At 37.2% G+C, this 22,965-nt stretch overlaps 2 protein-coding genes across 2 annotated transcripts; one reads left to right on the forward strand and one right to left on the reverse strand.

The window, feature by feature from the left end:
- The first annotated feature begins 11,475 nt into the window (after positions 1-11,475).
- Positions 11,476-14,192, forward strand: LOC126630023 (RPM1 interacting protein 13-like). The gene is made up of 3 exons (XM_050300202.1): positions 11,476-13,210; positions 13,612-13,698; positions 13,810-14,192. Exons 1-3 carry the CDS (start codon positions 12,884-12,886, stop codon positions 13,939-13,941), a joined length of 546 nt encoding a protein of 181 aa, XP_050156159.1. The 5' UTR covers positions 11,476-12,883; the 3' UTR covers positions 13,942-14,192.
- Positions 14,193-14,871: 679 nt separating this feature from the next.
- LOC126630016 (caffeic acid 3-O-methyltransferase-like) lies at positions 14,872-18,257 on the reverse strand. The gene is made up of 4 exons (XM_050300195.1): positions 17,736-18,257; positions 15,677-15,987; positions 15,447-15,511; positions 14,872-15,322 (listed from the first exon to the last, which is right to left on the reverse strand). Exons 1-4 carry the CDS (start codon positions 18,152-18,154, stop codon positions 15,020-15,022), a joined length of 1,098 nt encoding a protein of 365 aa, XP_050156152.1. The 5' UTR covers positions 18,155-18,257; the 3' UTR covers positions 14,872-15,019.
- Between the last annotated feature and the right edge of the window lie 4,708 nt (positions 18,258-22,965).

Consider the following 22,965-nt stretch of genomic DNA (forward strand, 5'->3'; position numbering starts at 1 on the left):
AACTGGCAATAAATAGGGATTTGTTTACTCACCCACCTCTTTGCCTCGTTTACTAATCCGTAATCAGATTAAGAGAAATTGAATTAAGAAGGAATTGAAATGAGGTGAAATTAGAATCAAATTCATTTTAAAAACGTTTACTAAAATTGGCTGAAATCGGAGTATAAATGATATTGATATATATAAATTGTTTACTAATTCACATGAATCATAATAAAAATTAATATGATTACTAAAATACCCCTATTGTAATTAATTTATTTTATATCTAATTATTTTTAGTAAAACTAATATTCTTTCATTTTCAATAGAGAGAATCACTTTTTTTTTTCTAGTAACTTTTATTCTTTCATTGGTCCTTACCAGTTACCAACATAAAATAAACTCCAAGAAAAAAAATATATCACTCCATGTCCTCTCTCTTCCCCATCTCTCTGCTGCCGTGCCGACCCATCCATTTCTAAATTTCCCAGGCACATCTCTCTCTCTCTCTTCCCCTATCTTCCCCATCTTTCTTTGCTAACCCACCCCTTTCTAAAATTCCCCAAGCATCTCTCTCGTCCCTATCTTTATATGCTGCCAACCCACCCCTGATCGCGAGACCACCATCTTTCCTTTTCTTTGGTCTTCGTCGGGAACGCGAGCCTTGTCAAGCAAGGGCTTGAAGGCAGCACTTATGGCCACACAATTGCAACGGCTGCAAACATTGACATCGTTCTCATCTTTGGAGTTTGAGGGTATTACTGGTATAAAATTTGGATTCCTGATGGACACCATTTCCAGGAATTCAAATACCTCATCCCACTCAAGAATTGGACTCCGACCATTTCAGGAGTTGAATTCCTGATTTTATGCGGATCCCATAATTATTTTAATTCCTAATGGTTTGGTAACCGCTGGAATGGTTGGGGATATGTGCAATTCCGGTTCCCACCATCCCATTCCCCTTTGGTAAACATGCCCTTGATGTGGTACCAAGTTGTCCCGGAAAAGGATCCTCTCCTGAGCTCAGGATGGGGATCTTCCTGACCAGCCCATCTGGGCCTTTCAAATTTAATCCAACGATTCCAAACAGGGGGACCTTCTAAAAGTTATAATAATTGCAACCGTTGAATTAAATTTGAATGGCCCAGATGCCCTGGTCAGGAGGATCCCCATCCTAAGCTCAAGAGAGGATCCTCTTCCCAAGTTGTGAACCACCGTGCAGGACCCCACATGCCTCCCACATGTCTTACCTTTTAAGTCTAGCTTTATATTGTACTCTTTATCTGGTTTTGTTTTGTTTTATTTCCTTTTAGGGATCCTTAAGAGTATTTATACTTATATTTCAGACAAAAAAAATTGTTATAATATTTTTCTATAATTAAAAAGAAAAATACACTTAAGAGGAGTGTAGAATGAGATTTTTGGTGTGCTAATAAAATTCTCTTAAGGTATTGTGTTTAATATTTTTCCCTCTTAGTTTTGTTTTTGAAAAATATATGAACAAACTTAATGATAATATACATATCCAAACTTTGAGGGCGAGTCAGGGCGCAATAGAAATGTTGGTCATTTGTAACCGGAAAGTCGATGGGTTTGAGTCATGAAAACAACCTCTTTACAAAGTAAGAATAATAGTGCGTACGATAAACGTTTATCACCGCAAAGCAGAAAGTCTTGTGGGCTTGTAGGCTCTTTACAAATCCAAAACTTTCCTATCAAAAAGTGTAGTTTTCTTCAATACAATGTTATACTCGATGGTTTAAATTAACACGAACGCATTTCACACCAGTACGTCTACTGATATATTGTTCTCGTGGAGTTGGAGTTGGGAGAACTGGAAAAAAAAAATAATGAATTGCTCCTTTTTGAAGTCCTTGTAGCTGGTGATAGAGCATAGTTTACAATAAGGTCGTTGTTATTTATTTATTATATGTTATGGTGTTTGAAAAGTTTTTTAAGTCCAAAGTTTTTCTCCCTAGTTGAACCGGCAAAACAAGTTACTTAATCTAAGCAATTGTGAAATGAAACAAAGAGGCTGGAATGGCATTGGACAAACTATAAAAGAGCAATTTGCATGGAACGAATTTATTGTTATTGTGTTGCTTCAGTTCAATAATGTAATAAAATGTCTAAAATAATTTACACTAACATTATATAATAAAAATGAAACGTCATGTGATAAACATATTCCATATAAATCCTTACAGTGTTCTTGATCAAGCATCAGATTTTCGTCAAGCTCAAAAGATAATTTACTAAATTGAGATGATGCCATTGCCATCGTTTGTGTTATCCTGACTAATCCATGAAAGGGATCGGTTCTCTTGGCAATTTACAAATAGCAAACAAAAAATAAAAAATAAAATATGTGACAATTATTGTAGTCCTATTAGATTTGAATGTGATTGTGTAAATCCTAGTGTATCTAGGGATATCTTGAAATATTCTGTAGGGTTATATATTATCCTGTTAGAGTTGTAATCCTATTGGGGTAAGGAATTTACCTTTCCTACTACTATAAATAAAGACACAATAGGGTGGAATATAACACACCTCACAATTACACATCTCTCTTTTCTCTTTCTATGCCGCACTCTCTCTTTCTAGCCTCCATAACTTTTCAATAAATTATGCCTACAACACGTTATCAGCACACTCTTGACGCTAAGCTTTTTCTTGAATTGATCTACATGCTATTGATTTAATTTTTCTTTGGTGTACGTGATACAACGGATTGGAGATGCAATTCAAGCCCGGCTTTCGCCATGATCTTGAGGAGGTCGAGCTCGAGCTCGAGGGCTGCCTTGAGCACCATGGGGGGATCGGTGGCGGAGGCTAGCAGCATGGCAAAGAGGTTGGTTTCTTCGTTGGAGACTTGGTTGGAGTCATCTGAGTCTCTCCGATCGAACCCATTTGTTCGATTTGGTGTTGGTGGGGAGAGAGAGAGGAGAGGAGAGGAGGACTGAAAGTGGAAGAGATGGTTGTAATAATGGGTGTACTAACCGGCAATATATAGGGATTTGTTTGCTCACCCAAAACCATTGAGGTGGTATCAATGTTTTGTAATGTTGTTACAAAAATTGATTTTAAATTATCGAGAGTTCACAAGAGTCCTACTGTTCTAAGTTCTTTTAGCATTCATGGATACGAGAAATGTATGATTTTGTCCCTTGTAATATCGTTTTTAAAAAAGAAATATAAACAAATTTAATGATAATTTACAAATCCAAAATTTCTTATTAAAAAAATTGAAGCTTTTCTTCAATACAAGGTTATACTCGATAGTTTAAATTAACACAAACGCATTTCACATGGTTCGACTAATATATTGTTCTCTGTGTACGTCACCACTTCCATTACCTATTAAAGTAAGAAGGAATACAACAAAATGTCAACCTTTCAAACCAATGGCGAACGAACTAAGAAAAGTCTCTCTGCCGAATACAACATGACAATTATGTAATGAAGCCCTTGTAGCAGGTGATGGAGTCCTTGTTATTTGTTTAGTTATTCATTATTTAGATGGTGTTTGAAAAGATTTCTCTTAGTTGATCCGGCAAAACAAGTTAAATTATGTAACAAAAAAATAGTACTCTTAGGGGGCGTTTGTTGCGCCGGACTGTCTCGGACTGGACTAGCTGCAGGGACTAAGCTGGACTGGCTTAGACTAGACTAAGCTGGACTAACTTAGTGAAGCGTTTGGTGCAGTGTCGGACTAAGAAGCAGGATAATAAAAACAGTACTGTTCATCAGATTTGTGTTTGCTTACACTAGAACTACAAATTTTTGCCATTGTGTAATAAAGTAATGCTACAAATGTCATGAGAAGATACTTGTGTAATAGAGTAATCCTAAACTTTATGCAATAAAATCGAACATTAACTAATGATAGTTTTCTTGGATTATAGAGTTTAAGAAAACGGAACTCATATTAGATATTTGTCTGAAGCAAGTAAAATTGCCATAGAAAATGTCACTGAAGTTCTTCACGTGCATGATATATGGTGTTCTGGTTCTCTGTTGGGTGAAGATGACTAGGATCCAATGGTGGTAGGGTTTTGAAGGAAGGGGAAACGTGAGTACTAATACTTTGGTTTCAAGAATCCTCCAAGTGTACCCAACAAACCTTGCTCAAAAGAAAAGAAAATAGAAAAGCATGGTAATTAAACAGGCTATAAGGGGCCGTCTCTTTTTCCATGTGGCATAATTCATAGCTGACTAGATTAACAAGCAAGAGCAAGTATATAAGAAGATCTCCATAATTTACAAAATACCAGTGAACTATAGTATACCATTCAAAAGTAGATCTCCATAATTTACAAACTCGTAGTTAACATTAGCCAAAATACTTCATAGTGGAAAGCTAAGTTATAAGTCATAACCTAAGATTGTACGATTAATAAAATACATTCATATCAAAAGACACCACATAATATACTCATCCGCTTGCTTTGTCGCTTAAAAGCCTTTGGACAAACACTTTCTTGAGTTCCGGTTTGATTGCCCTGAACACTCCCACATTTTTTGGTTTATCCAAAATAAGAGACAATGCATCAATTTGATCCATAGGAGAAAGACCCATTTCTTCAAGTTCGTTAGCTATGTCACTATGATCTGCAGTACCTTGAACTAAAGCTTCAATTACCATTTGCATCCTCTTCCCACTTTCAACATAAAATTCTTTCAGTCCACTGATAATTGCCTCGGTTCCATCACTTGAACTTCCCACACCTCTTTTCCTCTTTCGTTGGCTATTTTCAGATGGGATGCTTTGTTGGCTTTGTTCGTTCATTGAAGAAACAAAATTTTCACCTCCAATATCACTTGCACCAACTCACACTCACACTCACACTCACACTCACACACAAACACAGTCACACACACACACACACACGGGGACAGAATGCAACACACTCTTACCCTCACACACACACTCCGTTTTTATACTCACACACACACACACACACTCACACACACAAACACAGTCACACACACACACCCACGGGGACAGAGTGCAACACACTCATGCACTCACACACACACTCCGTTTTTACACTCACACACACACACACACTCACACTCACACGCACTCACACTCACACACACTCACACTCACACTTACACTCACACTCACACACAAACACAGTCACACACACACACACACGGGGACAGAGTGCAACACACTCTTACCCTCACACACACACTCCGTTTTTATACTCACACACACACACACACACACACACAAACACAGTCACACACACACACACACACGGACAGAGTGCAACACACTCATACACTCACACTCACACCCACACAGGTTACACACACACAAACACACTCACACACACACACACTCACATACACACACATACACGGACAGATTACACACACACACTCACACACACATTTTACACACACAACTCACACACACATATTTTATACACACAGGTTACACACACATACACACAAACACAGATTACACACACACACACACGGACAGATTACACACACATTTTACACACACAACTCACACACAGGTTACACACACAACTCACACACACACACACACAGATTACACAGGTTACACACAGATTACACACACACACACGGATAGATTACACACACATTTTACACACACAACTCACACACAGGTTACACACACAACTCACACACACACACACACACATATTACACAGGTTACACACAGATTACACACACACACAAACACACTCACACACACACAAACACACAGACAAATTACACACAGTACACACAAACACACACACAGAGAGCACACACCTGAGACTAATCTCAATTTCATCTTATGAAAACCCCAAATTCTAATCTCAATTTCACTTAAATATCAAAACCCTAATTTGTTCAATTGCAAATCCACTTGTACATTATGAATTTCTCAAACCCAAAACAACAAAATCAAATAAACCTCAGTTAATATCACAAACAAATCCACACAAATCGACGAAAAAAATCGAAGATTCGAAGCTTACCAACTTGAGGCAGATGACAGTGACCAGATGCTGTAAGGACGACGATGAGCGTGAGAACGATGTGGGAGCACGGCAAGGACGACGACGAGGGCAGACGCAGAGATGAGGACGATGTGGGATGTGGGATGTGGGAAGACGCAGAAAATCTGTCGATGGTTTCTCTGGCTTACGAGTCCGCCCGAAATTGGGATCCCTCGTGAAGAACGGCTAAGCCCCCCCTTAGTCCTAGCGAATCCCACCTAAGCTCATTAAAGCTAATCCCGGTGCCCACCAAACACCGGACTATAGTCTAGTCCAGTCCAGTCCCAGCGAATCCTGTCAAATAAACGTGCCCTTATAATCTAGTTATACTATTATTTGTATCATCTTTCTAATAGAGATTGAGCCTACATGAGTTGACGGGTTAGAGATATGGTACAAATGATGATACAAGTAGGTGATAAGTGTAGCATTACTCGTATGTAAACACCATTCACTTATGCATTCTAAGTTGTTGGATGGAGAAGCGGTTAAGATAACTTCAAATTATTAAAGATATTGTCATTTTTATCGTGATAATTATCTATTAACAATTTATTGAAATTATCCTGACATTTTCCTATGCAAGATAAAGAATTTTAACAAAAAAATTTCGGTATTGTTCAATTTAACGAAAAACCATATTTTTACAGTAAAAAGTCAATCCTGGTAATATTCACTTTACTCTTTATTTTGTCTTTATCGTTAAAACGCAAAGTTTTCAAATCGTTTTTATTAGTTTTCCTTTAAAAAAAAAAAAAAAGTGGAGGAGCTGTGAGTTGATATTAGTATGTGCTCTTATTCCATAATCTGTGTCACATCAAATTAAATAGTTCTAGGAAAATTCACATTTCAATGATCCAGAGAAAAGGTTGAACATTTCTAGACATCAAATATTACTATATATTAATGTTAATGGGTGCATTTTTGCTCGTGACTATCAAGTGGTAGTAATGTTCATCACTTTATTTATTAGCATTGGAAGAGTCTCACTTTTGATATTTGTGTCTATCCACCACACAAATTTCGAAATTTAAACTTATCTAATAGTGATAAATAAGATGTAGAACATGATTATCACTTGAGGGTGGTGGTAAACAAAAATATTCTCTAATGTTAATAGTTGCTCCAGTGAATTACTCAAAACAGTGTGCACCTGCCAGTGTTGAAAATTGATATGCAAACTCCATTAAGCATTAGGTAGGTGCACCAGTGGTATTATATGGGGTATGATTTTCTTCCCTCCTCTCACACATTGCTTTTTGTCTTATTGTCCCTCTAAAAAAATGAATATAAGATGTTGACGTGGCTTAACCGTGATCATTCAAATATGAGGGAAGGGAAGGAGAGAGATGTTAGGAGGGGAGAGAATCTTCCTCCGTATTATATATTGGCTAGGGTTTGAGAAATCGAAGGTGATAACGTCACCGATCACATATCATCTAATATTTTGGTACAAGAATTCTCTCCCCTTCTCTTTCCATCTCATTCCATCATCTCCTCTCACATTCTCTATTTTGTTTTTCTCATTCTATAAAAAATTAATATAAGATACTGACGTAACTTAACTATAACCATTCAAATAAAAGATGATGGAAGGGAATGAAAAAAAAAAGAGCCGAAAATCCTACTTCAATATTTTGAACATGCAGACGGCCCGATCAGATGCAGCTAGTGGACCCTAGTCTTTTTTTGCAAAGTGGAATGTTTTGAAAAACCATACACACGCCATCAATTTTATTAACTATAATCTTATTTGTTGAGAGTTGATTACTTAAGGAAAAAAATAGCATTTTGGATCTTTGACTTCAGTAGCTTCATTCTTCTGTCCTAAAGACCATGCTCTGATAAGCCCAGCAAAAACTCTCACAGAGAATGGACACAAAAGTAAACGTACTGACGTACTCTAAAATAGAGGAGGACTCTACAATTGTACCTGGATCATGCATGTTTTAGATAATCTATAACAATTCGGCCAATTTTGTGCGTCCAGATACCATTGCTTGTTATTTATTTATTGCCTATCTGATTATGACTCCTTGTGGCAGGTAGGAAGGCTTCTGTAATTTGGTTTATTTAATATCTTGATCATAAGACCAGTTTGAATGAACATCACGAATAACAATTTCACAGCAACGTCATGAAAATAATATGAATGTCATTTTATTATTCCCTTTTTGCCAATTTTTCTGTTTTAGGAGAGCTTGTGTATGAGCGATCGTATGTCAAACTCTATTGACAGGTAAGCTTGGGTGACGAGAAATACATAAGGTCCTGATTTTGTGTTTCGTGGCAGGACTTACACATGATCAGTCTGTCATACATCAGATTTTCTCATGTTTTAGACCCCATTGGATGGGTATGAATCCAAATTTATGACATACAAGCAACATAAAATCACTTTATTATTACTATTTTTTTGTAAATATGAAAATCTACTTACGGTGAAAAATCCATATGCGATCACCTTCCCATTGTAGGGGAGCGCGGTATAGCAGTTCTTCAAAATTTCAAACAATGCTCGTCACTCCATTCGTGACATATCCACTGTGAGATTGCGTATGCAATTTGATATTAGTTTCAAATATATTAAGAAACTAAGCTATTACAATTGTTGAGAATGATTCCCGCATTGATGGGAGGATGGACCTTACATGGGCCTATAAGAGGTTGTGCTGCTCTCTATATTATCAATTGGTCTCTATATTATCAATTGGTTTTCAGTGGAACCTCAACTTTTTTCATGGTATCAGAGTAAGTTGTCCACACGTGAAGGGACGTGTTGAGAATGAGTCTCACATGTGAGGGGAGTATTGAGAATGAGTCTCACACGTGAGGAGAGTATTGAGAATGAGTCTTAGGAGTATTGAGAATGAGTCATTGATGGTTGAATGTTCCACTATGAGGGGATTGAGAATGAGTCATGGTTGAATGTTCCAGTATGAGGGGAGTATTGAGAATGAGTCTTAGGAGTATTGAGAATGAGTCATTGATGGTTGAATGTTCCACTAAGTAGATAGATGTTGAATGTTCCACTAAATATATTATCATCACTACTATAAGATATATTTGTTGTCTTGACATGAACGGTGGAGGTTGCATCAAAGGGTTTTAAATTTAACTTTTTGAGTAACGTGAAACATTTATTATCCCAGACAACACTACGTGCTGGAATCCTTCATCCACAAACTAAGCTCTTACAAGTGTTGAGAATGAATCCCGCATTGATAGAATGATAAACCTTACATGAGCCTATAAGAGGTTGGGCTACTCCCTATATTGCCAATTGATTTTTCAGTGGAACTTTAACTTTCTTTATGGTATCATAATAAGTTATCCACACGTGAAAGAACGTGTTGGTATTCAGAATGAGTCATTGATGGTTGAATGTTCCACTAAACACATTACCATCACTACTATAAGATATATTTGTTGTCTTGACATGAACGGTTTATCAAAGGGTTTTAAATTTAACTATTTGAGTAACGTGCAACATTTATTCTCCCAGACAACACTATGTGCTGGAATCCTTCATCCACCATTATCGTTTGTAATTTGGTGGCCGAAGCTTCTAACAAAACAAAATACAAAGATGTCCATACCCTTAACAGGTTTATGGGGAATGGATATCTAAGGTTATAGTATCGTTCTCTTTCATGATATATGCAGTAATTTTTTTGAAAGCAATACTCTATAATGGTGAATAATCTCTTTAGGGGGCGTTTGTTGCGCCGGACTATCTCGGACTGGACTAGCTTTAAGGACTAAGCTGGACTGGCTTAGACTAGACTAAGCTGGACTAACTTAGTGAAGTGTTTGGTGCAGTGTTGGACTAAGAAGCTGAATAATAACAAATTCTAATATTATATTATTTAATATATAAATTATTAATATTTTATTATGATCTAGGTGACCGAAGATGACGAGGAGTCTATCGGGAGTGGTTGTTGACCATGACAAGAACGAGAGAGGATAGTCTTAGCTAGTCTCATGGTTATTGGGGGGTCTCACTAAGACCTCTTAGTGAAGGGTTTTGTCCATGCTAGTCCCCTTTAGTCTCATTAATGTTAGTCCCAGCATGGAACAAACACAGTATTGGACTAACAGCTAGTCCAGTCCCACTTAGTGAGGGCAAACAAACGCCCCCTTAAAGTCATACAAAATTCATATCCCATGTATAACCAGTTCTTTATATTGTAATAAGTTATAATTTTTCTTGATCTCATTTTAAGGAAAGACGTCTCTGCATAGTTATAAATAATTGTCAATCAATACAAAAATATGCAAAAATATAAAATAATTGGGGCCTAAAAATCCTATTTAGGAAATACATAATAAAATGATCGTGGGTCATGTATGTTCTTGAACTGAAAGGTTCGAACCTTCGAATAGCGCAGCATTCATTAAGGATAAATAAGTTAATAAATAATATTTCAGGTATGTAATGTAATAAACTCCGTATTGTAACATGTTTTAATTTTTAGGGTAAATTAAACTTTATCACCTTAGGTTTGAGGTCTATTACAATCTCATACAACATCTTCAAAACATTTCATTTTCATACCTCAAATACTATTTTATTTTAATATAATACATCCATTACATTTTCCATTCATTGATTCGTTAAAAGTTGACGTAGCTGTCAATATTTATACCACGTGGCTGTCAAATTTGTACCACGTAGCAAAAAAATTATTTTTTATACATTAAAATATTATAATAATTTACTCTATTAAAAAAATAAAAAAAAACTGAAAACCCAAAAACCCATTGCGCCGACCACCTCCTTTCCTCCACTCTCTTCACCCACCCCTCATCTTCAACCTCTTCTTTCCTCCCTCCCTCCTACAAACACACTCTCCAAATCCTTACAAATACCCATACACCTTGAAGCAAAACCCAGCAACTCCAAAGCCCTCGCTGCAAAGCTCTCTCTCCCTCCCACCATTTGTGATGAGGGGTGTGCGCTGTTTCAGACCACCAGAAGTCGGTGAGGATGTCATCCCCGACCCAAAATTGCAGTGAGAAATGGAGAGATAAAGGAGAAGGGAGGAAGGGAGAGAGGGTTTGAGGTTCAACGATCAGGGGTTTAGCCGTCTAGGTTGGGTCCTGGGTTGCGGAAAGCATGAGGGAGACGATGAAGCCCTTGATCTGGTCCTTCTCGGCATCAGGGATGGGGGTCTCGCCGGAAGAGGAGTTAGGAGCCCAGCGCGTCTTGAGGTGGTTTTTGAAGTTGATGCAAGCGGCCTGCCGGATTTGGTGATCGGCGGTCCTCTCAGGGACGGTGAGGTCGTGAGTGAGGTGGAGGGATGCCACAGAGAGTGAAGCCTGGGCGCGGAGGTGAGGCTCCGGGAACGGATAGAGAGTGTGGAGGAAACACCGAGGAAAGGGCTGAAGGTGGCGATGGTGTGACGGGAGGGAGGTGGGTCGGGTTCTGGGTTTTCAGTTTTTTATTTTTTATTTTTTTATTATTTTTAAATAGAGTAAATTATTATAATATTTTTAAGGTATAAAAAATTATTTTTTTAATGACACAAATTTGGAAATGACGTCATTAATGGATGGAAAATATAATGAATGTATTATATTGAAATAAACTAGTACTTAAGGCATGAAAATAAAATGTTTTGAAAATATTATATGAGGGTGTAATAGATCTCAAACCTGAGATGATAAATTGTAATTTACCTTAATTTTTATTTGTCTCATCTTGAGGAATCACCACACATCCACGTAGTTTAAAGGCGTCTTTCAATATGGGTCCAATTTTGTAAGGCTATTTTGAAAGGAGTACACTAGTATTACGTCGTCCAAGGTAGGGCCTAGCAAGTATAATATATCTCCACGTCAGTTATTTAGATGTCCATAATTTTCAAACGAATTACAGCACTTGTCACTGTGTAGTTTTTGAAATGAATTTGCCAGATTCCGACGATTTTGAGAGCGCTGAGTTTATCTCGTGGATTTCAATGATTTTGAAAAAAAAAATATTCCCGATTCCTGCTTGTATAATTCAAATTCGAATTATGAGATGGATAAATATGATTCCTGCAAACAATCAATGCAGGCAGGAGTTTGGGTTTTGAAGGATATTCATACCTGACGAACTGGCATGGTAATATGCACCTGTTTTATCTGTTCATCCTTTGTTGTTAGTTGCTTTTGTTGTCTACCTATATGAGTGGAAGGAAACCATAGTTTTCCAATTATGGTGGAAGTATAGATTATACATGCACTTGATTTGAGACATTTTTTTAGGTGAAATTGGGTTTATAATACTGATAAATGTTGTCGTCTGAAATCTTGTACGACACTGCCACTGATAATTCATAATTTTTATTTATGCCCAAGTTGTCATTTGGACATTGATAATTCATAATTTCTAAGGAAAACTAATGAAAAGAGTTTGAAAACGTTGAGTTTTAATGATAAGGACAAAATAAAGGGTAAAGTAAATAGTACCAGGTTTGACTTTTTAGTGTTAAAATGTGGTTTTTCGTTAAAGTGAACAGTACCGTGGGCTTTTCGTTAAAACTCTCTAATTTCTAATTATGGCATGGTCCTCCTTTTCATTTTAAACGAAGTGGTGATTGTGTCGAGAGCGTAAGGGCGATTTGGTACTGTTTTGCCTTGAAAAAAAAATATTTTTGTTATATTGTGAGAATAAATTTATTTTTTCTGTTTTAATTTTTTAATTTTTTTTATCTAAAATTATGAAAATAAATTATTTTTAAATGTTTAACAAATTTTTTTTTACACTTACTTTTTATAAAATACAGTACCAAACCAAACCAGTACTAAACGTGACTGTTTATCCGAATCACTAGACGAAAAGAGATTAAAAAAAAACTCAAAATCCTGGGTGAGAGAAAATGAGCGAAATCGGAATCGGTGTCAAAGCGATTAATCTATCGTCGACGACGCCGTCGCGCGAGAAGAAGGGAGTGACAGCCGAGAAAACTCCCCAGAAAGCTTTGTCGTCTTCTTCCGCGGAGGACGAGGACGGGAGTCCAATCAGGCACATTGCCTGTGTCAAAAACAAGGTCGATGTCAAACACTTTGAGGGCGTCGAGGACTGCTTCATCTTGGATTTCGACCCCTTTGAGCCGGTGCAGTTTTCCAAGTTGTCCGTGTCGGATAATGGTGGTGGTGGTGGTGGCGGTTCTCCCGATATCGCTGTTGTTGCTGAGAAAGGACAGGTTTTGATTTTTATCGTTGACCCTTTTAATTTTTTGTGTTAATTTTCTTTCTTCTGTTTGGTTGCTGGAAAATGCAGGTGAAGAATTGAATTTGAAATCATAACCCCATGTTACATATGACCCCCTTCTAGGGTTTTGCGAAAGAAAGGAAATTTTTAATCAATTTTCTTTCTTTGTTGTTGTGTTTGGTTGCTGGGAAAATGCAGGTGAACAAAATGAATTAGAAATTGTAACGCCATTGTGATATTTTGCCTATGAACCTTCAGGTGTTTGACCTCAAAAGTTTTTAAATTTATAAGAAACTTTTCTGCTTATCTGTTCATATTCCAATTTTTGTAAATTTATGAGCTAATTTGGTGAATGTCTGATGGCTCGTGTGGATTTGAATTGATGCTGTGTAGGTTGCTTGTAGAGACTATCCACATTCAAGACACCTCTGCCTGAAATTTCCTTTCGAGACGACACCCCATGAGAGCTACTGTGAGCTGGTAACAGAGTTTTACAACTTCAAATATTTGCATCTTGTGAATGTATCCCCGATTCCCTATCTATATTGTCTAACTTGGCATCTCAAAAGTGAACTCACTGATTGTATGTAGTGCTACTGCTATGTTTGCGATTCTTCCGCTCCATGCGGGTTGTGGAAACTATCACATTGCCACGCCGCTGCGCACATCAGTGACTGGAAGTGCAAAAGGATGATGAACCGGCAAGCCACGGTGAAGAAATGAACAAAGCTCCTGTTGTTTAGCCGTATTGCGGATAGCGGTGTATGAAAAATACCAGAAAAGTGAACTGTTGTTTTACTATTAGGCGGTCAAGTTCATGTAATTTTGTTCATAGGGAGGGTACTTGAAATGGCTTTTGTTCTGACTCGAAGAGATGTAGTTACTAATGAACTTACGATGTTGGTAGAAATGGAATCAAATTTGATTAGTTCAATTCGAATTGAATTGAATTCAATCTGATTGTTGTGAAGAAATCTCACTCGCGATCAATTCTATTAATTAACTTTAATTCTATCTGTTGAGAGAGTTGATTACTTAGGTAAAAAAAACTGCGCTAGAGCATTGATTTTTGGTTATAAGTATCATATTGTGTATACAAACTCGAATTCTATCCAATGTTTGCAAGACACCCTAAAACAATCAACCATAGTGATAAGTTCAATCAAAGGTAAAGAAAATTGAAGAAATGAGATTTTGTCATCGAGTAGATTCTTTAAGCAAATCCACATAATAATGATCATATTATACCTTAAAATTGAAACCGTAAAAAATAGTGATTCTTTGATGAATATCAACCATTCCCATAAATGAGATCAAAGTTAAATAATATTGATTGTGACTGAGATTTTCTCAAAATGCAAGTTCTTTCACTAAGAAAAAAACATTGCATAGAGAGAATCTCAAATTGTCAATTTGCACGTGTAATTGTAAAATCAAAATTATTGGTTGGTGCAGGCTCTAAGTAATGTTTAGTGTCGAGCCGTTACCAATACTGTTAGAGCGAGGCTCACAGTAGCTTCATTCATCTGCCCACAAGAAGATACTCTCATACGCCCACAAAAAAACTCTCACAGACACATGCTTTGTCCGTCGTACACCAGGTTTTTTCATGTTTTCCACCCCATTGCGAGCGTATGAATCCAAATTTATAACTTACAACGAACATAAAATCACTTTCTTATTACTTTTTTATTTTTTATTTGTAACATATAAACGTAGTTATGGTGAAAATATGCGACCTCCATATCAAAATAAAAGCAATATGAATGCAGACGGCAGCATACCACTGCCAAAGTTATACTCAAATCTTCTTAAGAAACTCAATGGCATAGATGTGGAAAGCAGAGCAGATGACGCGGAAGCCTTTGAATCCAGATCCCTTAGCCAAGGCCTCAAACTCCTTCTCCGTCCGCTCTTTTCCTCCGGGGTTGTAGCCTAACATGATCACGTCGAGATTGACAACTACCTGGGTGGCAAGGCTGCTGTCGGGAGCTACTGGAAGAATGCACTCAGCAAGAATCACCTTCCCATTGTCAGGGAGCGCGGTATAACAGTTCTTCAAAAATTTCAAGCAATGATCGTCACTCCAGTCGTGACATATCGACTGCAAGATTGCATACATGATTTGAGAGTAGTTCCAAATTATTATGCAACTAAGCTCTTATAAGAAATTGATATTACCACTACAAAATAGTCATCGACTCTCTTTTTGATAAATAATAACTAACCTTCATGAAAATTGCATCTCCCTTTGGAACACTTGCAAACATGTCTCCTCCAACATGCTCCACACCTACATCCAACATCCATAGATCTCATATTCATTAGGAAAAATGATAAATAGTACAAACATAAGCAATATTAGAGGAGGACAAATCGAACTTGAGAGAGGTTGAGGTAGAGGTAAATGCTTTTTAAGTAATTGTACTACAAGCATTATCAGAAATGAAGAACATACCAAGAAATTGAGGAGCATCTTCTATGACATGAGGCAAGTCGAAGTTGATACCCTTAATCGAGGGGTACTTAGAAACGATCATGTTAACAACAGCACCAGTGCCACCGCCAACATCTACGACGGATGTAAGGCCCTCAAAGCCCTTGTAGGTCTCTAGAAGTTTTTTCATGGTAATGGTAGATTGTGCAGCCATTCCCCTGTTGAAGACCTTGTTGAATCTAGGGTCAGTGCCATGGTACTCAAAAGCACTCATTCCATAGGCCTTGTTGAATGGAATTCCCCCTTCAAGAACTGCATCTTTCAAGTGGTACCTGCACAAACCCAAAACAAGCATACATGTCACTCTCACAACCAAAAGCATTTAGCATGTGTAAAATAACGAAACAACACGTCGTTTGATCAGTCATATGGGCATGTCTCAGGACTTGGCTTCTCTGCCCTTCCAGTTCCCATATACTCTCATCTTCTCCTATTTGTGCGGTCACGGTTAAACCACGTCAATATTTTATATCACTATTGCTTTTTTTCTTATTATTTTTATAAAAAATCAATATAAAATGTTGACGTGACTTAACCGTGACCGCACAAAATAGGAGGGGATGAAAGTGTATGAGAACTAGGAGGGCAGAGAAGCCGGGTCCCATGGCTCATATGTGACCTTGGCCAAGCCACCTACCACGTGTTTCAATGCCCGCATAACTCACAAGCATCAAATAATAAGGAATTGTTGACATAATTCTTGTATTGATGTGGATTACGCTATTTAGCAAGGCAGTACCTCTTATGTTCGAGTATACAGTTTTATTCCGACGTTCTTATGAAAATGATGGAGGGGATTTAAATCACCTCTAGCAAATTAACCTAAGTCACATTGAAGCTTTATGGAAGAATAGAATAATTAAAGTGTTAAACAATGGAGTCATACCAAGGAAAAAATGTTAAGATGTAACTAGATTATCCTACATTTTTTTCTAACTTGTTTAAATTAAACATATGTTCCTTTACAAAATTCCTCAAACTGTACAAGAATGATGAATTTCCAGTCTTGTCTGTCCCCAACGACCAAATCGGGCAAAAGTAGTATGAACTAAGAAGAAAATAGTAGAGAATGATAAAGAGAATGGTTAAGTAGACTCTTTCACAGTGGAATTTCTTACAGACTCTTTGTCATATTATTTTTTGACACAATATTTTATAATATTTGTATCAAAAATGTACCAAAAATATGAGAGACGGAGAGTCTGTGAAAAGTCTCCTCAGCATTTCCCAAAAAGAAATGTTAAGCAGACTGTCTAACAACTTATGTTTTTAGCATAAATTTTATAATATTGGTACGAAAAATGAATTGAAATTGAGATGGTAGAGAGTTTATAGAAAGTATCATTTTGATAGAATCTCCATATCATATCTCTTAGTACAAAGGATAATGTTGGGTAGATTAACTTTTTAGACAAAATTTGTAACCGATTTGATGTGTCGCCAATAAAAATAAACATGTTAATCAAAATGTCAATAAACACATTATATAGTTTATAAAATGAGAAATGTTAGGGCAACTCTCAATGGACTCTCTGACACCTCATGTTTTTGACAAAATGTTTGATAAGAAAATTAACGTTAAACTGTAAAGTGGCAGAGAGTCTATGGAAAGTGTCACTTTGAGAGAGTCATCTTAGCATTTCTCTTATAAAATATATATTAAATAGATAGTCTCCAAAACATTACTCTACTATACTAACAAGGGTAATGCTAGATAAACTAATTTTTAAACTAATGTTGTAAATTAAATGATATAGTTGTGATGATTGGATTATTACTTAAATGTTGATTAACATTATTATTTATTGATAGCACATAATTTAATTTGCAAATTTAGTTTAACAAATTAGTCTACTTAATAACCCCCTAAAAATATAGAAAACAATCACATACTCAAGGCCCAACTCACAGTTAGTAACTTTTTTATGATTTTATTCTGATGAACCTGTTTAAAACCCATTATTAATGTTTGTTTAGGATCAAATTATGATGATAAATTAAGAAGAAGAGTGGTAATTACCAGCTCTCCATAAGGACCTTGTCCTGACTCATGAGGCAGAGAGGAGCAATGGAAACACCATCCTCGTTCTTTGTCAAGAACTTGCAGACGGGGCCGAGGCCGTACAGCCGCTCGACATTGCCGTCGGGCAGCGTGCGGAGGGAGTAAGTGAGGATGGAGTAGCTGGCCAGGAGGCGCAGCATGCGGTCCAGCATGACGGGGGCGTCAGGGTTCTTGGTTGGCAGCTGCGAAGATAAGTCCGCCGAAGAAACGAAAGCGCCCGGCCCGGCTTTCACCATGATCTCGAGGAGGTCGAGCTCGAGGGCTGTCTTGAGCACCATGGGGAGAACGGGGGCGTTGGCTAGCTGCATGGCGAAGAGGTTTGTTTCTTTGTCGGTGACTTGGGTTGGAGGCATCTGAGTCTCTCCGGTCGAACCCATTTTTTGGATTTGGTGTTGGTAGAGAGAGAGAGAGAGAGAGAGAGAGAGAGAGAGAGAGAGAGAGGAGGAGGAGAGGAGGAGGAGGAATGAGGGTAGAAGAGATGGGTGTGCTAACTGGCAATATATAGGGATTTGTTTACTAACACACCTCCTTGCCTTATTTCCTAATTCGTAATCAAATTGAGATGAACTGAATTGAGAATGAATTAGAATGAAGTGAAATTAGAATCAAATTCATATTAAAGACGTTTACTAAAATTGGCTAGAATATGAGTTTAAATGGTATTGATATATATAAACGGTTTACCAATTCACATGAATCAGAATAAAAATTAATATGATTACTAAAATACCCCTATTGTAATTAATTTATTTTATATCTAATTATTTTTAGTAAAACTAATATTCTTTCATTTTTCAGTAGAGAGAATAACCATTTTTTTTTACTTTCTAGTAACTTTTATTCTTTCATTGGTCCTTACCACTCAAGAATTGGACTCCGACCCTTTCAGGAGTTGAATTCCTGATTTATGCAGGTCCCACAATTATTTTAATTCCTGATGGTTTGGTAACCGTTGGAATGGTTGGGGATATGTGCAATTCTGGTTCCCACCATCCCATTCCCCCTTGGTAAACATGCCCTTGATGTGGTACCAAGTTGTGCCGGATGAGGATCCTCTCCTGAGCTCAGGATGGGGATCCTCTTGACCAACCCATCTGGACCGTTCAAATTTAATCTAACTGTTCCAAACAGGGGGCCCCTCTAAAAGTTATAATAATTGCAACCGTTGGATTACATTTGAACGGCCTAGATTGGCTAGTCAAGAGGATCCCCATCTTGAGCTCAAGAGATGCTCTTCTTCCCATGTTGTCGACCACCATGCAGGACCCCACATGCCTCCCACAGGTCTTACCTTTTAAGTCTAGCTTTATATTGTACTCTTTATCTGGTTTTGTTTTGTTTTATTTCCTTTTAGGGATCCTTAAGAGTATTTATACTTATATTTAAGATAAAAAAATTGTTATAATATTTTTCGATAATTAAAAAGAAAAATACACTTTAGAGGAGTGTAGATTGAGATTTTTGGAGTGCTAATAAAAATTCTCTTAAGGTAATGTGTTTAATATTTTTCCCTCTCAGTTTTGTTTTTTAAAAATATATGAACAAAGTTAACAATAATTTACATATCCAAACTTTGAGGGCGAGCCAGGGTGCAATAGAAATGTTGGTCCTTTGTAACCGGAAAGTCATGGGTTCGAGTCGTGAAAACAACATCTTTGCAACGTAAGAATAATAGTGCGTACGATAAACGTTTATCACTGCAAAGCAAAAAGTCTTGTTGGCTTGTAGGCCCTTTACAAATCCAAAACTTTCCTATCAAAACGTGTAGTTTTCTTCAATACAATGTTATACTCGATGGTTTAAAAAGTTTACAATAAGGTCGTTGTTATTTATTTATTATATGTTATGGTGTTTGAAAAGTTTTTAAGTCCAAAGTTTTTCTCCCTTGTTGACCCGGCAAAACAAGTTACTTAATCTACGCAATTGTGAAATGACGCAAAGAGGTTAGAATGGCATTGGACAAACTATAAAAGAGCGCTTTCAAAAAAAAAAAAAAAAAAAACTATAAAAGAGCAATTTGCATGGAACAAATTTATCGTTATTGTGTTGCTTCAGTTCAATAATGTAATAAAATATCTAAAATAATTTACACTAACATTATATAATAAAAATGAAACGTCACGTGATGATAAACACATTCCATATAAATCCTTACAGTATTCTTGATCAAGCATCATATTTTCGTGAAGCTCAAAAGATAATATACTAAATTCAGATGATGCCATTGCCATCGTTTGTGTTATCCTGACTAATCCATGAACGGGATCGGTTCTCTTGGCAATTTACAAAGAGCAAACAAAAAAGAAAAAAAATATATGTGACAATTATTGTAGTCCTATTATATTTGAATGTGAATATGTAAATTCTAATGTATTTAGGGGTATCTTGAAATATTCTCTACGGTTAGATATTATCCTATTAAAGTTGTAATCATATTGGGGTAAGGAATTTACCTTCCTAACTACTATAAATAAATGCACAATGGGATGAAATATAACACACCTCACAATTACACATCTCTCTCTTCTCTTTCTATGCCGCACTCTCTCTTTCTGGCCTCCATAACTTTTCAGTAAATTATGCCTACAACACGTTGTTAGCACACTATTGACGCTGCGCTACATAAAGTTTGTTCTTCAATCCTAAAAGTATTACGTGTTAATCATTCTTTTTATAATTACTTTATTATTTTATTGAATTGATCTACATGCTATTGATTCAATTTAATTTTTCTTTGTTGTATGTGATATAACGCACTAGAGATGCAATTCCGGCTTTTAGTGAAGGATATTCTACAAATTCAAATGCTTAGTTGTTTTCTGCCAATCAGGTTCCTTTAAAATAATTTAAGATATTTGAAATGACCGTAAAGCATGAAAACATTCCCCATGATGTATGAACACCCTATATTTATATTTTCCTTTCAGTTATACACACACACACACACACACACACACACACACACACACACACACACACACATACTTGTTCATGCAATACGCAATTATGCTATGTGGAATTTGTGAGTCAAGGCATCGAAAATAATTTAGAAGTAATTAGGTTTTTAACCCTAGAATTTGAAAAAACAAATTTAAAAAAAAAATTCTGGGATTTTTGTGGCATAGGTCGCAGCTCGCCGCCAGAGCATCGTTGTTGGCTTGCAACTAACTGTGTCGAGCACGCCACCTGGAACGACATTGTTTCGACATTTGGACTACGCAGCAGCCCTTTAGGCTTTGCTGCGCCTACACAGACACCTGGCCTCAGCCTGGTAAGGGTTACCGTGGGCCTGCAGCCCCTCCCACCCAAACTAGCAACTTTTAAGTTGATGGGCCTTATCCCGAGTCCCTAGCCCAAATCAGTAGCAAGCCCGTTGCTTGCTGGGTCCAACCTATGCCCCTGGCCTGTTTGTTGGGCTATGCTAACCCTCGGCCTAAACCTACCAACAGCCTTAAAGCTGCTCGGTTTCCACTGCACATAGCCCAAATTGAAGCCAGCTTGCAGCTGGGCTTCACGCACACCTATCCCAGGCCAGCCCCTTGTTAGGCTTGTACTCACCGCGCTTTTTTGTGGCTTAGAACCAATAGTCTAGCTGCTAGGCCTATCCCAGACCTACGGCCCGTAGCCTGCAGCCATGATTGGGTTGTCTTACAGCTAACATGTGGCCTACTAAGCCTTTTTAGGGCCTTACCATGTACAAGGCACCCTAGCCCATCGAGATTGGGCTATAATTTTTCGAACCCAATGTTATTCTTTGGCATTCCAGCTAATATTAACTTGAATGTTATCATTATTTTTGCTTCTACGATTAAACCTGAATAGTTATGATCTATTGAATTAATTAAAGTGACTAGCAGTCCATTAATCGGACAATTAATCCAAAATTATTAGCCTGAAGTCCACTTTTTGGCAATTAACGATTCAATAAATTATTTCTTTTCTTTGAACTGTTGACTCCATTTCGTAGTCCTGAAGCACTTACACTTGAGTTCCTGAAGCAACCCAAATCCACTACACTTAGTTGTATATTGTATTTTGTATTCTTATGGGTACCTCATTTTATGAACCGGAAGTTCATAAACCAAATTGAACTTGTAGTTTCAAATTTAGTGTCTTTGAAACCCGAAGTTTTCATAAAACAAGTACACACATGAATTGCTGAGGGTTGAGTGTGCTTGCTGTGCAGCCTCCAGCATTGCAGGTTTGGTCGCTTGACTTGCCTTACACGTGCGTAAACTACATGCGCCTGACACAAAAAAAAAAAAAAAAATATGGCTAACACCAGTTCCACTTAGGCGCTGAGTTGGGCTATTCTTGCCTGATTGAACAGTCGGGTTCTACTTCCTTCCACTGTAGCTCGACTCATTTGGGTGGGGTGGAAAGGATTTTAGGGGTTTTGAGGGATTTAGTGACTCATCTGCTTGAGCAATTGAGAAAAGTGGACTTGCTTTTATTGTCATTGTTGTTTTGTGAGTCTCACACACATAAACGATTAGAATCAGTTTCAAAATTAATCTAAATAATCCTATGGAAATTGATCATTTCAATGATCCAAACAGAAAAGGTTAATAATTTCTGGACATCGAATAATACTATATTTATGTCAATATCCGCTCAAACTAATCACTCTCTCTCTGAATCTTTTGTTGAGGATCGTGGGGATCCGTGAATCGTGTCTGTTTATCGTACATCGTGTGGTCATTTTTTTTCAAGTACTGTTTATGTTTATTTTTAAATAAAAATATTTAAAATGATTTCTGACCGCATGATGTACGATGAATGGACACAATTCACAGATCCCCAGGATCCTCGCAAAGAGGATCCAACGAGGATTCGGACTCGCATACTCCATGAAGTAAGCAGATAAATGGTATTATTTAATTGGCTAGGGTTTGACAAACGACAGGGAATCACCATCACATCTTACCCAATTTTTTGAACATGTTGACAACAGATTGGATGCAGCTCTTGGTGACGAAAACAAATTGCAATTCCACCTCATAGTTGGACCGCTGTCATTTTGTTTGGAAGAAAAGGGAAAGGGATCCTCTTTGGATCCTTTCCTCCTAATCCACTAAGTCCGGGGATTTGAACCATTAAAATTTGATCTAATGGGTACAAACCAGAGGCAGATCCATTAAGGGATCGAGGTGGTCCCAGGACCACCCGCAAGCTCAGATAAAAGCCT

The sequence above is a fragment of the Malus sylvestris genome, chromosome 7 (genome assembly GCF_916048215.2).
Source record: "Malus sylvestris chromosome 7, drMalSylv7.2, whole genome shotgun sequence".
In the NCBI taxonomy this organism is placed as follows: Eukaryota; Viridiplantae; Streptophyta; class Magnoliopsida; order Rosales; family Rosaceae; genus Malus; species Malus sylvestris.